Genomic DNA, 17366 nt, shown 5'->3' with positions numbered 1-17366 from the left:
TCCTGATTATTGTCCAAGCCTTTTCCTTCCATATAACAAAATGACAATGAAAAAGATAAATGGTCCAACTCTACAGCTAATATCAAGCTAAGTTCAATGTGTTGGAAATTATGAATAGTATTTGCAGGTAGTTAATTACTTGGTCAGAAAAATAAAGGAAACTCACGCACACTGTCTCACTCTTAATGCAATTTTATTCCACACAAGTGTGTGTGTATGGGTAGATAAGTAATAAAACAGAAAAAGAAAACTAAAGAAGAGAGAAAGGGCGGAACATTTAAAAAATAAATCATTTAGTGAGGTTCCATACATAAATAGTAATAATAAATGCTAAGTAAGGAAAGTAGAAAAAGCAAGAAACTGACAAAAAAAGTGAAAAATAGTAAGCGAAAAGAAAAAAAAAAATTGCATGTTATATGGCCTGGGAACGCCTTGGGGTCCCGCTGGAGGACGTGTCCGGGGTGAGGGAAGTCTGGGAGTCCCTGCTTAGACTGCTGCCCCCGCGACCCGGCCACGGATAAGCAGAAGAAAATGGATGGATGGATGTTATAAATTGATTACTAATAAGCTGGAAAAGGAAAAGGGGAAAAATAACATTTAATAAACCTTTTAATAAATGCAAGAAGGGAGTGGGTAATTTAACACTTTGTGATGGGGGAAAGAGAAAAACAAGAGGGAAATTGTGCAATAGTTTTATTACATAACACTCTCTTCAAACTGTACAGTGGGTCTTTTCAGGAACATACTTTTGTGCTCACAAGGCTTCATCTGCTTGTCTCCATGAAAATGAAAGGTTTAGGTTTATAGAAAGGCTCTCTTGTATATTCATCACAATTATTTTAATAGTTTTTCATGACCAACACAATAACCTTCAATGTATTTCTTGGATTAAATTCAGCAAAAATGTTCATGCACAATACATAAAACACATAAATATGCCAGTGGTCAGTCCAGTATTGTGTTGTGTACATTTAGGTTTCCTATGAGATACGCTGTAGCCCTTAAGTGTTCCTGTTTTGTTGATGCATGGGTATAGTTTCCTCCCCTGATATTGGTCTTTCTGTGTGGGGTCTTTGAGTTCTGTTTCTTGATTTCCTGTAAATAACAATGTGGATATTTTCGTAAATATTTTGTCCCAATTCAGTCCTCACAAATCAATCATTTTTAAATATTCACTTACCGTTTGTATAACCAAAAGCCTGCTGCGCTTGCTGCCAGGATGATGAGCAGTATTACGACTGACAAGACTAGGGAGAAAAAGTTTTTTTCTTAACAAATAACAAAATGGTTTGCATTATGAGACTTTTTCTGATGAGCACAATTAAAATTTCTTTTAGTGAAGTACATCAAGTTCATTGACTAGACTCAAGTATGTATTCATTATTGACCTTCTTCCACTCTGCCCACTTGTGCCTCTAAATGCTCCTAAACAGCACTTTCTTTGTGGTGGCACTTCCAGTTAAGCAGGAATCCCATTCATTTCAATGGAGAATTTGAGAAAAAAAAAATGCTTGGTTGATTTGTGTGCACCAATCCTCTTGGAGGATTTAAAACAGCTCTGAAGTCCGTATAGAACTTATTTGGTGGAAAGATCATCAGCCCAATGCAAAATAATACAACATGAATGATGATGGCGGTGCCCACGGCAATAGAATAAGGTGCATGATAAATTGCCTTTTGGACAACATTGGTAACTGTGGTACATAACTGTGAAATTGCATTTTTTCATTGTAATGTTCTGACGACAATAATCCATCAGAAATGTGCTAAAATGTGCATGTAAATGGTGTGGTTTAGTGTCAGTGAGTGTCAAGTATTGCGCAAAATGATGTATATCTCTCCACAGATCTGACCTGTATCTTAGTCTTGATAAGTTTAATGTCATATTGAGGAACATTAGAGACAAGCAAATGGCCTTCCTCCACCAAAAAAGTTACATCTTTAAATACCCTTTTACCCTTATTTAAAATATTTATGTTTTATTGTTATTCTGATTTTTTGCAGCGTTTTAAATTGTATTTCTAGGTAATGTACTGTTCTGATTTTTCCATATCTTCAAAACAACCTTTACAATACTTTCTATTTCCCAGTATATTTCCCATCACTAGTAGTAAATTAGTATGAGTATGATGTACTTGGTGGTATCACTATCTCTATCCTCAGAACTGACAAAGCCTCTTGAATAAACTGTTGTTAAACTCACCACTAGTGACCACAGACTGGGTTTCCTGTATAGAGAGAGAAGTGTCGTTGCCGGAGTGGCTGCTGGGAGATGTAGTTCTGCTCACGTTACTAGGCCCTGTCAGAGAAAAATAGACCCAGGTGAGGGTAGGGATCAGTAGGGAACAGGTTTCACATCTGTCATCTACTGGTGAAAAAGTCAAATAAACTTACATATTACATAACTTAAATATTGTCACTCAAATTACATACATAAAAAAATATTAAGAGTACAATAATATGTTTGGTTATTTACGTTACTATCAAATTCTGTCCCTAATCAACAATTATTTTCCAGGCACTTAAAACACTGAACCGTCCTGTTAAACCAATTGTTTCAGGGCAAAATCAAGGAGATTAGTAAAGTATGCAACAGTTGTAACCTCATGCCAAAGTTCTAAATGTACTAAAAATACATGTATTGTTGAATGACATTTACTGGATGTGGTTGCGGGGAAGGAGATGGTTGAAGTTGAATGAGGAATCAGTGGAGATGAAGCTGTGCTTGGAATGTCTGTGAATACAAAAAAACAAAATATTTTAATTTTTAGTTTATGGTGGTGCGAAAAAACTGAAAAAACTGATCAGATAAGATAAACCTTTATTTGTCCCACAACTTAACAGCAGACATAAAATCCAACGCAACACTGAGCAGGCAGAGTAAAGCTATAAGGCTACAAAACCTAAGTACAGTAAGTGGCTCTGACTATGGTCATGTACAATGCAGCATGTGGACAACAACACATAGTAGTTACAGTTAATACAGTTTATGATATATTGATGCTAATGTCAATATCAATTGAAAAATTCAGAAAATTCATATATTTTAGATATTTTTAATACAAGTGTCCCGAGTCTCAGTGTCTTTCCAAATTCCTCCACAGTGCATCCTTTTAAAGTGGGAAGAAAAAACAGTATAATAATATATAGAATCTGTATACATGTTTCTAATAGTTTCTTTGTAGTTATGTGGCCTAAAACTGTCTCTGTGCTTCCTCCAGAGGCCAGTACATTTCAAGAGACATGGAACAGAAGAGTCATAACGCTCAAGAGACAGCTCTTTGCTTACACAAGTATCATAAACACAGTATAACCCACATAAGCACGTGGGTTATACTGTGCATATGTGAAAATGAAAAGCTAACTTGGTATATAATTTACTTCAACTTCTTGACCTTGCTGATTTAAAAACACAGATATTGAGGGGCAGATATCGGTTATCGACAGGGCAATACAGATATTTGATACCTTATTGGCCAAAAAAACCTATTAGATGATTTTGGGGGGGATAAATTAGTCTGCATGTAATGGAATAGTTGGTAGTTGAAAATGCTATAGTTGTTTTCCTGGGCATGTCTGCCATATGAATGTGTTAGTGTGAGTTTACTGTTAACAAATGGGAATGAATTATGCATCTAATGGCAAAAATGAGAAAAGTACATTGCGTAATACTCATGAGTAAGATTCATGTTACTAAAACTCCTGTTAGTTTCCAGCTGAGGTCATGTTCCTTTAACTGCAAAAGAGCTCTACACACAAACACATGTCACTGAGAAAGAGGAAACAGTACTTCTGTTGTAGCTGCACAGTTAGCATATTTTTTACTTTAGATGGAGGGAAACAAAGATCCTATGAAATGTATCCGTCCCTTGAATAGAGATGCAGAAAATCAATGTCACACTTCTATAAATTTCTAAAAAAAAAAAAAAAAAGCTAAAAAACTATTTGATATTTAATAACACATTTCAATACCCTATTGATAATAACAAATAAAATGTCTTTTTCAATATGGCATTTTGTTTTTGTTACTATGTGGCCTTTTACTAGTTTTGATATGAGTCGCCATTCAAAAATTATTCAGGAGAGGTTCTAATTCTTATGATTTTTTCCAGTATTGACACTTAAAATTTGTATCTACGTTCGATATTGGTTTTAGTATGAGTTAGATATTGATTTTTTACCCACCCTACTGCGCACAGTGATTACATTCGAAACAATAGATCTGTTATTATTTTACAGTGGATAAATTCACTATCAAGGCAATACACAAAAAACAGAGGTCAAATGACACTAATAAATACATAAAACCATGGTAAAAAGAAAAATCACCAAACCCCTTGAAGATATAAATTTTGTAGTGCTTTTATATATACTCTAACACCTAGAGTTCCTTCATCTAAGCCACAACCACCAATTATTTCTCACCCTTTTGTTAGTGTAAGCTGCTTCCTTTGTAAAAAAAAAAAAAAAAAAAAAAAAAATGGAGACCATTATCATCTTTATTCAGACATCTATATGTAGTTGCATTTGTCTCGACTTGTGCTACACTCTCTTACAGACTCAGTCCAGTTCGACGAGTTTACCTGTTCTCATTTATCTGAACTGTCTCCGGCCTCAGTCTTTCATGTGTTTAAAGGGAGGTTTTTCAGAGTGGTGCAAAGACTTCCAGATGGTTTTGCCAAAAGAGTAAAACAATTGAGGTCATAGAGTAAAAAGTACAGAATAGCAGTACCCCAAACTATCAAATATTGTTCCTCTTTATTTAATTTTGCTGCTTGTCTCCTCTAGATATGATTAGTTCCCCTACAATGTTCAACAGTTAAAGTTATGAATCTCCATAGAGAAACCACCAGGCCAAGTTACAGGTCCGATCTATGGTGACATGTTCATATGTTACCTGGAGTGTGTTGTGGAGGCGGGAAAGTGGAGGTGGTCTCTGAGGAGTTGACATGTACGTTTGAAGTCACAGCCGAAGTGGGAGATGCTGCAAAAGAACAAAACAAAGTAATTACACTAGTGGTACAGCCGTGATGTTGTTGTCTAACAGTTGTCTCTCTATGTAATACTGTGTGTCTCTGACACATAAAGTCAACTGCAAGATGTAAAACACGACTGTGTCTCATTTGCGGGCCAACTGTGGCGACAGCAAAGCGGCACAATGTGGAGAGACACTTCACTATGTGTCACAAAAGCTGCCATGCTACTACCCACCAGGAAGAGCACTATGGGCAGGAAAAGCCCGTGAGCTAAAGGCAGCTTTGGGTAAGCAACAGCCTTTTTCATGAGACTGGCAAAAAATTCACAAAAAGCAACCGAGATTTATTTAACAATATGTAAGTTGATATTTCTTTACCATTACATAATTGATAACTTTTTGAAACATGTTGCAACATAGTTTATGTTCTGTTAAAAAGGTTTGTCAGTAGCCAGTGAAAATGGGACACTTTTCCTTTGAGATGTAGTGATGTAAGTGTCATCTGAAAATGATTACTTTAATTAATCTTAATTAATTAAGATTAATAAAGTTAAAGTGCTGAATATTGATATCTGTAACGTGATCAGTGTCTTCACATAGATGATTATCATTTATCATTATTAATAATGTATAACAAACTGAGGAAATTTGTTATTTCAGAACAGTGTATCAAACTGGTAGCCCTTTGTATGACACAATGGTTTGATAACATTACCCTTTAACAATATTGCATGTGTACGCATTATGGTAAAAAATATTTTTACATCTCTAGTGTTATGGTTTCTAATGAGGCCCCTAAAAACACACAGGAAACATCATTCACATCATTAAGATGTTTCATTAAGGCATCTCTCAAATGAAAAAGGACATGTTAGTACAAGCTGTTAGTTCAAACCCCATGGGCAAAATAATAATAATTTAGCTTCACATAATAATAGTATTGAGAATATCAATATATCAAATATCAATATCAAATTTTAGTGAAATGATTATTGTGAGAAGAAACATTACAATGTTGCCATTATTTACTATTACTGACACCATGACCAAACAGTTGTGAAATCCTATAATTCATTCAACAGGTAGATCATTTGATACAAAATTTTTGCCCTACTGAGATTATTTCTAGATTTACTGCTTACTTACTAGCTTAACCAATAAAATGTAACATATTTCTAAAGAACATATAAACCCAGGACACAGATAGCGTGGGTTGTTGTTTGAATTTCTCTGGCTCTACATCTGGCTCTGTTTCCTTGACAAAAAGTGAAAAACAGGACATACGTACAAGAATGTAGGTTTGATGGTTTAATGTTTCATTAGGATAGCACAAGTTGGGTTAGTGTAATGAATATAAGATGGACTTTACTTAGAGTGTACTGTGGGGGAGGAGCAGTGGAGGTGGTCTCTAGATGTGTTTCTGAGCTCACTGATGAAATGGTGCTTGGAGTCACAAATGAAGTGGGAGATTCTGCAAAAGAACAAAATATAAGGCAAAACCAATTGATTTAAGTAAAGTGGCAGGTGCCATGGAACAGTTGTGGAAGCTGCCAGTGTCAGAAATTGCTGGCCATTGTCATTCTAGCCATTGCTATAAATACGTAGCCTACAGAATCGGGATTACACAAAACATCTAAGTACAGAATAACAAAATAGTTAAAAACATGAAGTATTCAAGGTAATTAGTTCCCAGATGTAAACATCCACTAAATTCAAAAGGTATTCAACCCTAACAAACCTTTTTGATCAACAATTGCCATTTTTGTTTCCACCAACCTCACGTCATTCCCTTCAGAAATCCCTACATGAGTATTTTTCATCACATTTTCTTACCACATTGGTAGTCATTTGAGTGAATAAATAAAAGCTAGAGTTGCCAAAAGGCTGGATACCCAGATATAAAACCCAGCTAAAATTAGAATCACAACTAAACTAATTTGAAAAAGTATGAGTACTGAAAAAAAAACACACATTAACACACGAAAATTTGACCTTTCCTGACTAGTTTTAGAAAGGATTAGATCTATTTTAGAAATAGTATAAAACTGTACAGGGGTCGGCAACCTTTAACATCCAAAGAGCCATTTGGACCCGGTTTCCACGAGAAAAAACTAAACAAAAAATACTGGGAGACGCAAGTACATGTAAAGATGAAGATAACACTGTATATATTGTTTGTTTGTTTTTTGTTTTTTAACCTTTATGCTTTGTAAGAACAACTGTAGTGTGTTGCTTATAAAATCCATGAAGTGCAAATCGGGGCTGTATGAAGTCACTTTCATCTTTACACAAGACTGTAGGCTGTCTTCCGCGACACATGAGTGGTGTTTGTTTTGGCGGGTATACAAGCTTCCACGAGTGTGGCGCTTATTTTGAGACGAAAAATAATAAAATATAATTTTATTTTAATATTTCAAGATCACAATAATCTTCCAATTTAAACTACAATAAAAAAGAACTAACATAAATAAAATACACTTCAATTAAATACTTACAATTTATTTTCCCAAGCCACAGGGAGCCACAGTATAAAGATGAAAGAGCCGCATACGGCTCCGAAGCTGAGTTGCCGACCCCTGGTATAGTAAAATAAAAGACAGCACACTTTTTAAAAAAATTACAGATCTCAAATCTTTCCAAGATGGCTGTCGGCGCAACTGGAGCTGTCACAATTCTCCTAACAAATACTTTATTTATGAACCTTTTCAGGTCTGGTAAGGTTGTCTCAGCCATTGACTTTAACAAAAAAAAAAATTTGCTCACTAGTGAGTGTGTCACAAATGGACCTTGATGTTGCGCTACACCTACATCAAAGTCTTTGAGTATATGGAATGTCACTGAAGTTGAGGTCAAACAAACCATCAGAGCTCTTAAACCATCAAGAATAAAGGATGTATTTTTAACGGATACACTTATGCTGAAGGAGCCCAGTCCTGGTTGTATAACCTGAAGTCTTTGTATCAGGACAGACACTTCATGTTGCACTTGAATACAAATACCTTGGAGTCCAACCAGACACTAAATTAACATTTAAATCACAAGTTAATAAAGTCTGTAACACTGTCAAATTCCACCTCTCCAACTACCATTTCTTCACCTCTACTTACACAATTTGTTATCAAAACAAACTACGTCACTGGGGAACAGTTAGAGAGGTATGCACAATTCCACACAGAAGGAGCCATCAACATTCTTTGTCAATGCCGCACATCAGTGGAATCCTACCCCCATTAACAGAGAGAGAAACAATGACCTACCTATGTTTAACACCCTTTTAAAGAAATGACTAACTGAGAACCAGTACTGCTCACAGTGAAACTTGGTAATTGTTTTGTGATGTCTTGTCTCTAGCTCATGTCTGTTTATGAGCTCTTCATGTTCTGTCTTATTCTATGTCTAAGCTGTTTGTTCTGAATGTTTGTGAACATGTCTGTCTGTTGCATGTGTTAATGACTGTGTATGTAAATAGCTGTAAATAGTTTTGTACATACATTGTTAATGTCTTTTATGGTGACAATGTAACATCTGTCCGGGGACTATGGATTAAAATTAGCCTTGTGATTAAATCTAGTGCATTTACAGAAATGTTCATTAATGTACACTGTTCCTGTGGAATAACTTAATAAAATAAACAATACCACATTTTACTACATTTTCCTTAGTTTCAAAATATGAGTATAATTTAGTATTGTGACAACGCAAATACAAGCAAGTGAAAACTAAAAACAAAATTCTTACTTCACTTTAACTGTGTTTTTTGCCATGTAAGGGTAAAGTAGAAACTATTTTTCCTCTTGGTGTCTTGGGAGACAGACTTTGAGTGAGAGGCTGATCTGCAGTAATGGCTCACATAATCTGAGTGCATTCATCAGGAACCATACAGTATGTCCCCTTGTGCTACGAAAACTTATGTTAAAACACATTGTAACATTTTTATCATTATTATTTTGCCTTTTAGAAATCACTTGGTCTTGTAACTAAAACTCATTTGTCATTTTTTGTGTTAGGAAAAAGTTTCATGTAAACCCTTTTGTTTTCTTTTCGTTGTTGGTCTTGTTAAGAATTGTTTGTCTTCTGGCAGTTGTTTGCTGTGGGTTGTTTGCACGAATATTACAGACCTCTAATGTCTTTCTAATGTAGAGACATATTAAAGATCTGGAATGAGGTTAGGCTGTGCAAAGCTTTCGGGAAGTTGATAAAAATCAGTCAGTAAACAATACGCAAATAGGGCATAAAGTGGAATTGATACTTTGTGTGCTTTTCAAGGCAAAGAGATTTGAAACTTGTCTTTTTCTGTAGAACTTGGTGTATTGTTGTCACAATACACACATTTCTCAGTTTCAATACTGAGGAAGAGATTTGATGCTTGATACTGATTCCGAACCTACGATGATAATAATAATAAAAAAAACAAAAAAAACAAAAAAAACTTTCTTTAGTTAGACCATAGAATCTAACTTTAAACTTTAAAGCGAACTACTTTCAACTTTAAAGCGAACTACTTTCTTTTACATCACTATTTGGTATTACAGCCCGTATTCCAATGAAGTTGGGACGCTGTGTAAAACTGAAAAAAAAAAAATACAGAATACAATGATTTGCAAATCCTTTTCAACATATATTGAACTGAATAAACTACAAAGACATGATATTCAATGTTCAAACTGATAAAGTTTATTGTTTTTATGCAAATATTCACTCATTTTCAATTTGATGCCTGCAACACGTTCCAATAAATCTGGGACAGGGGCATGTTTACCTCTGCGTTACATCACCTTTCCTTTTAACAACAATCAGAATCAGAATCAGAAGACTTTTATTGCCATAGTCTGTGAACACAGTTCACAAACTGGGAACTTGATACGGTGAAAAAGTGCAACATAAACACACTGAATAAATACAAATACAAATAAGGGCATGCACAAAGTTAAAAAGATATGCTTAAAAAAAATCAAAGTTTTGCAAGAGGACTTCTTTCTTTCATTCCTGCTGAATGTACAACTTCAATTGCTGAGCAGTCTGGGGTCTCCGTTGTTGTATTTTGCGCTTCATAATGCACCACACCTTTTCAATGGGAGACAGGTCTGGACTGCAGGCAGGCCACTATAGTGCCTGCACTCTTTTACTACGAAGCAACACTGTTGTAACACGTGCAGCATGTGGCTTTGGATTGTCTTGCTGAAATAAGCAGGGATGCTTGGATGGCAGCACATGTTGCTCCAAAACCTGTATGTACCTTTCAGCATTAATGGTGCCATCACAGATGTGCAAGTTACACATGCCAACAAAGATGTGAAATTATATATTTTAATCATTTCACATATAAGTCCCATCTGAGTATAAGTTGCACCCTGGCCAAACTATGAAAAAAAGTGTGACTTGATTTGTGTGATTTTAGTGTCCTTCTTATTCTGTAAAGCACTTTGAATTACATTGTGTGTGAATTGTGCTATACAAATAAACTTGCCTTGCCTTATAGTCTGGAAAATACGGTATAACAGAAACTGGGACAATATGTGACTTTTCATTAGTGTTGTCGGAACTCACAATTGATATTAAGGAAAAGACTTAAAACACATTTTTAATACTTTTCAACACAATATAAAAGCAATTTATTTAAGATTATCAAGTAGTTTTTAGATGTCAACTAAATATTCAGGAACCGTCTCATTTATGTGATTTTTTTCCAGATATTGGCTCAAATTAGTAGGCTACCTAGTTTTAATACTAGATTCAATATTGATAAGTATCTGGTTAAATGCCTGGCCACTGTTTAGGCACCCAAAGTTACTGTGATAAACCACAAAAGAAGAAGGATAATAAAAGAGATAAGATTTTTTTTTGCATCTTGTCCAATATATATACATAAATTACCCAAACTGCTTTTGATTCGGTCTCACAAACTTGGAAACTAATTATTATTGCTATAAACCACTGTTGTCGCAGTAACAATCATAACATTTAGGACTAGCACATTTTTGTGCTGATGAAAAAAATCTCTTCCTGCTTCTGAAGAGTGCAGATGCAAACCTTGCTTGCTCCTGCTGCTTCCTTCTTTACTTTGCTTTTTTTTTTTTTTTTATCATTTTACCTGTTCCAGTGCTGGAAAATTTGTTTAGTTTTGATTTTCTTTTAAGTAAACCAAGACGTTTAAATGATTTTTACATTTCTTATATCTCTGATGAGGCAGCAACATGTCCAGGGAAAGAAACCAAAGGAATTCTTTCTGTGAACACTGTCGGAATTATCAACAATTTAATGAGCTACAAGCGCGGATATTTGTTTTAAAATCTGAAAAAGGACTTCACCGTACTTTGCCTGTGACTTCCAGTGGTACATAGCCCACAGTTACTTTCAGAGAAGAGGGTGAAAAAACTGCAACTTTCAACTTAAACCTGAGTGATACTGTGCCTTTCCCAATGAATACCAAGCCAACGCAACAAGTGCTAAAAGACAGTGCTAATATAGTTAAATCAGCCAAAAATACAGCTTAGAAACAGATTTTTACCACTGTCACACACTGATGATAACATACAAACAGCAAATTGATTTTTGTCGCAAAACAAGAGCAATGAATGTGGCAAAAGAGCACAGTCAGACAGGTGATCTGTGCCAAATCTCAAGGTCATCTCAAGGTCAGAGATACGCTGCTTTTACGAGGTGCTATCAGAGATGTGAGCCACAGGGGAATGCAAACAATATCCTATCCCAGTGACACTGTTTCTGAGATTACAAAACTCCTGCTACAAGTTTTGTCAACATACCAAGGAGTTAAACAGCTGATTGTAATTGTGGGTGCAGTTGACGCCAGAATGGAACAGACTGAAATCTTGAAAAGGGATTTCATTAAATTATCAAAGAGCTTGATAAAGTGGAAGTTTGGACCTCTTCCTAGCATAGACAGAAGGAAGATGAACAAATTTACTGTTTCAGCTGAACACATGGCTGTTCAACGTGTGTGTGACCAGAAGATTGCACTACATTGAGAACTTTGATCTATTTTGGAAATGAGAGGACCTGTTCAAGGGAAATGGCCCGCACCTGAGCAGAGGTGGATTGAGAGTGTTGACAGATAACCTCCTCCACGCTCTGAGACACCGGCCTGGACAGGATCCAGGGCAGCTAGTGAGAGAAAAGAGGAATGTGAGAAGCATCCCTGCTGTGCCAGCCAGAGACCGAGCCAATGTGTCAGCACCACCAGCAGCACCACAACTACCACAACCATCTTTTCCAATGAGGAAATCAGCAGCACCACCACTTCACCCAGAGAACAAGTCAGCAGCACCCACCATCTTCCCAGGATTCATCACCAGTATCACTTCCCCCAGGGCCCTTGTCACAGGCCTTGAACCTGTCTGTGACAGCCCAAGCAGAGGTTTCAGTCCCAGCAGCACCCCCATCACCTCCCCTGCCCACAGACCAGCCCTGGGTCTCCATTGCTACATGTACTCCCTCTAGGGACTCCTCACTCTCTTTTTCCTCCACACCTTCACCCCCTCAAGAGTTCTGGCATTAACTATGCTGAACTCTTCCCCTTACAAAACTATGCCCGTTTCACCACCAAAGGCCCCTCAACTTCAAATTTGAATCTGAAACACAAGCAAACAAAATGGTGGTGGTGTTTGTGCAGTTTTTTGAGATAATTTAGTTACTCACAGGTTGTCATGTGGGGTGTTTTCAACTTTTGAGTATGTTTCCTGTATGTATGTTTAAAATGGAGCTAAAACATACTCTTCTTAGTCATACACAAACCTCTCCAGCACTGCCTAAGTTTTATGGATGATTTTACTGAGATACTTTCAGTCGTATGCACAGATTTTGATGGTTTAGTCATTACAGAGGATTTTAATGTACATGTGGATAATGTGTTTGACAGAAACGCTAAAGAGCTCAGTGCTGTCTTTGAAACATTTGGTCTTACTCAGTATGTCAGCGAGCCCACCCACAACAGAGGACACACTCTGGGCCTGCTCATTACAACAGGAGTAAATATTTAAAATGTGGTGGATGTTGCCCTGTCTGATAATTTCTGTCTTCTTTGACTGTCTGTTATTCCCAAACCAGCGGCTGGTAAATCTTGGGACAGCAATAATGTGTCCTTCCACAAGTATGCAGAAGACACTCAGATCTATGTCTCACTGGCAGCAGGTGAATATAGACCAATGGATTCACTCTGCCACTGCATCCAACAGATCAGTGTGTGGGATACAAAACTGCTTTCTGCAGCTAAACTCAGACAAGACTGAAGTAATAGTTTTTGGCCCAGAGAAACATAGAGAAAATGTCAGCAGTCACCTCCAGTCTCTCTCTGTAAAACCTTCAAATCAAGTTAGAAATCTAGGGGTAATAGACTCAAACTTGAACTTCAACAGCCACATCAAAACAATAACATTTGCAGCTTTTACCATCTAAAAAACATTGCAAAAATCAAAGGTATACTGTCAAAACCAGACTACGAGAGACTTGTCCATGCATTTGTCTCTAATAGGTTAGACTACTGTAACGACCTGCTCACTACACTCTCCAAACAAACAAACAGCTGCAGTACTTACAGAACGCTGTTGCTCAGGTCCTGACTAGAATTATGAAGCACAAGCACATAAGTCCTGTGCTCAGGTCTCTGCACTGGCTCCTGTGGCTCAGAGAATACACTTAAAAGCAGCTCTGCTTGTGAACAAGTCTCTCCACAGCCTAGCACCAAAGTACATCTCCGACATGTTGTTGTGCCATACGAACTATCTCACACTCTGAGGACTTCAGGAACCGGCCTCCTGCTGTTGCCCAGAGTCAGGACTAAACATGGGGAATCAGTGTTTAAGTTTTATGCAGCAAAAACCTGGAACAGCCTTCCTGCAGATGTGAGACAGGCCTCTACTTTGACAATGTTTAAATGCAGGCTCATATAACTTAAAGGTTTTTATTCTGCACTCTGCACTGTACAAATTATGCTACACAAATAAACTTGCCTTGACTTGCCATGTGTTTTTCTGTCATTGTGAATAAGCCTCAGGGATGGGTGGAATAATGTTACTTTATCCTAATATGATATCAGACACAATCTCTCTCTATGAATGGAATAGAAAACAGCAGTACTATACTATTCGTAAGCCCATTTTGTTAATGTTTTATTTTGAGAAAGGGCTAAAGTTAATAGCAATAGATTACCAAAGAAGCAAGTTATTTATTTTGGTGTGTATTCTGACATAATGGCTTGCTTAACTAATACTACCAATACTAGTACTACTACTGTTATTACCAACAATTGTACTACTGTTGATTTCTTTGTAATTTTGACACAACTGTCTATCAATTGGGGTCATTTGATGTCTTTGATAACTGCTTAGACATGTCTTATTGGAATGTGTTAAATGTATGTGCCAAATAACGTATGTATGAATGCCTACTAACTATCTCCCTTTTTAATCAACAGAACAGTATAGCACATAATGTCTTTCAATGGCTTGTGTTTTCTTTTATTCTGTAACTATTACTACAACTACTACTACTTTTATTGAAAAAAATTTCAAATCATGCAATTATGAGCATTTACAAAGAAAACAAAAGACTTACTAGTGGTTTTTGGTCTTGCTTTCTTTGGGTCGTCTGTAAAATAAAACAACAGTTAGAATGTATATTTAGGCAGAAGAATAAGCCACAGGTCATTTCTCAATATTTCATTATGACTCACTTCCTCAGAGTTTGTGTGGTTTTATCTAATGATATCTTTCTCTATTTTAATTTTCTTGAAGGCGGTAGATACCTAATCCAAACATTCAAAGTGAAAGTATAATTTTTTGTATGTACATCATTTTGAAACAGTCAATAAAATATCAATGCCAAGGAAAGATCATATAAAACATTTTTGGATTTCATTGTGACTTTATATTAGGTGTGTTTAAGAAGCTCAAATCATTGTCTATTGACAGCAAGAGCAAGCGGCTGCAGCTGAAGAGGCTGAAATCAGCTTCAACGCTTCACAAGCCCGAGAACAGCGAGTCTGTTTCAGATCACACAGTGAGGCCGGGTGACAGGACAGACCTCATGTTCATTTGAAATGTTGCCTTCATTTGAAATGTTGCCTCGGCTGTTGGACAACATCCTAGGCCTAGGTCGCCTGCAGCCACCTTCATCTCCTTGCTCATCTTAAACACACCTACTGTTTTGGCAAGAAGCAACTAAAGCCATCTGCTGCTTCATTATGATCGGTTAAATCCACCTGTCATTCACTCAGCACATGGGTGACCAATATAAGAAGTGGGTGGGAGAAAGTGTCTGTGTTTAAGCATCAAATTGCATGTAAATGGAAAAACATTTTATCACAAGGATTTTTATTTAATTTATTGTAATGTATTTTAACACCCTAGCAAGAGGGATTCAAACTATTGCTTGCACATCATTCAAAAGATTGGTTGATATGTGATATTTAAAGGTTGACCATGTGACTTTTCTGGTGGAGGGCTACTTGCTTTCCTCCTATTGAACCAGAGTTGTCACAGTATGGCATTAAAATTGTTAAACTAATGCCATTTTGTGGAACATTTTTGGCAAAGCAATAACATCTCAGTCAAACAGGTGGCAAACTCTCCACTAGTAATATTAATACCTTCAAGTAAACGAAAGACTAATCTATAAAGTTACCTATACATTCAAGTTTGGGTTGGGTCCACTTGTTGTCCACACACCGGATGAGATTGGAGGTCCCCACTTTCCTCACATATCCATCGATGCACGTGTAACGGAAACTGTTACTGTTGGAGCAGTTCCATACTGGAGGCTTAGTTAGGTTATGTGGAGGGATGGGGATATCTGCGCAAGGACAGCTGTGGTCTGCTAGAGAAACAAGTAAACAAAAAATGCATTAGTGCAAATGAAACTATTAGGGTGAGTGACACAGAAATATAATTGGTCTGACTGAAGTATATACACACCACCGGGAAAATTTTTCATCAGAAGCAAAACATACAGGCTACATTCTTTATGTGGTCACTGTTTTGACATTTGCTTTATAAGAAACCTCTCAGAACATTCTGTTTATAGTCCAGATAACGATTATTGGTTACTCGTTAAATATTGTATTATTTTTTATGGTTATATACACTGCCTGGCCAAAAAAAAAAAAAAGTCTCCACCTGGATTTAACTAAGCAAATAGGAACAAACCTCCTCCAGTTGGTCAGGTCTAGGTTCAGCAACAGTCTGTGCTCAAAGAATGAGGTCAGCTGACACCTGAATATACTGAATGACCAGGTTATTCCATCAATGGATTTTTTTCTTCCCTGATGGCACGGGCATATTCCAAGATGACAATGCCAGGATTCATCAGGCTCAAATTGTGAAAGAGTGGTTCAGGGAGCATGATAGTCCAGACCTTCACCCCATTGAGAATCTTTGGGTTGTGCTGGATAGGGCTTTGTGCAGTGGTCAGACTCTGCCATCATCATCAAAGATCTTGAATGCAACACTGGATGGAGATAAACCTTGTGACATTGCAGAAGCTTATCAAAACAGAATGGGTGTCCTTTTTTTTTTGGTGGTGACTTTTTGTGTATAATCATAGATTAGGTGATGCAGCTGTACTGTAGAAAGCACACTACAGTACTATGTCTGTGTAGACCCTCAGTCGTTCAGGTCTGATCCATAGCAAACGACGAAGTTTAAATCTGTCAACTGGACAAATCGTTGGGGTACTGAGATTGCTAAGAAAAAAAATATGTTCTATCTTTTTGGTTTGTGAGTAATAGGGCAGTGATGTGTTGGTGTGGATTAGTTAATCAGATTTATGAGTTTATTATTTTGTTTACGTGTCCATTTAGCATTATAGTCTCCCTGTAGTTCATTATAGTCAACCTGTGGTAAAAGTGCTTGGATAGTAAAGTGAAGGGGCTGCCAACAATAAAAAGATCATCTTCTGCACAATATAACGTAGGTTACAACTACAACAACGAAAAATAAGTAGTTTGCGAATAAAGAACATTTTAAATGGTGTTAAAAAACAAATATTAAAAAAAAGTTGTAAAAAAAAGTACTGCTCAACTAAGCCTAATTTTTGCACGTAATAATTGATTACTTTCACACAGGGTTTGCATAAAAATATATGTACTCTATCTATATCATTTGCACTTGTATCATCATTTCCAGTGTAATATGACAGGTCGCTTCACTCACCGGAGTAGCACATATACCACAGCAGCAGGTACACCCCAATAAATGCGCGTTTCATGCACGGACAAGGTGCTAATACGCCTGGATCCATTTGAGTTGAGCGAGGAGTAGAGTCAAATCATTCCTGCCACCGAAGTCTAGTCCTATCGACATCATTCTCGCTTTGTGAAATCCTACACCGCCAGTATCGTACCCACAGACTTTCGCTTTCACTCCTGAGGCTCTGTATT

General features: G+C 36.8%; 1 protein-coding gene across 2 annotated transcripts; it reads right to left on the bottom strand.

The window, feature by feature from the left end:
* Positions 1 to 177: 177 nt before the first annotated feature.
* il15ra (interleukin 15 receptor subunit alpha) lies at positions 178 to 17353 on the bottom strand. 2 transcript variants are annotated; one of them, XM_055231652.1, is made up of 9 exons: positions 17140 to 17353; positions 15614 to 15805; positions 14546 to 14578; positions 6345 to 6446; positions 4898 to 4984; positions 2660 to 2734; positions 2204 to 2299; positions 1181 to 1247; positions 178 to 1095 (listed from the first exon to the last, which is right to left on the bottom strand). In XM_055231652.1, the coding sequence occupies exons 1-9, from the start codon at positions 17225 to 17227 to the stop codon at positions 1002 to 1004; spliced, it is 834 nt and encodes a 277-aa protein (XP_055087627.1). In that variant the 5' UTR covers positions 17228 to 17353; the 3' UTR covers positions 178 to 1001. The 2 variants fall into 2 exon arrangements, with proteins under 2 accessions (XP_055087627.1, XP_055087628.1); XM_055231653.1 differs by lacking the exon at positions 6345 to 6446 and having other exon boundaries at positions 277 to 1095.
* Between the last annotated feature and the right edge of the window lie 13 nt (positions 17354 to 17366).

This window comes from Periophthalmus magnuspinnatus, chromosome 23 (assembly GCF_009829125.3).
Source record: "Periophthalmus magnuspinnatus isolate fPerMag1 chromosome 23, fPerMag1.2.pri, whole genome shotgun sequence".
Lineage (NCBI taxonomy): Eukaryota > Metazoa > Chordata > Actinopteri > Gobiiformes > Gobiidae > Periophthalmus > Periophthalmus magnuspinnatus.
This window is presented reverse-complemented; position numbering and strand designations above follow the sequence as displayed.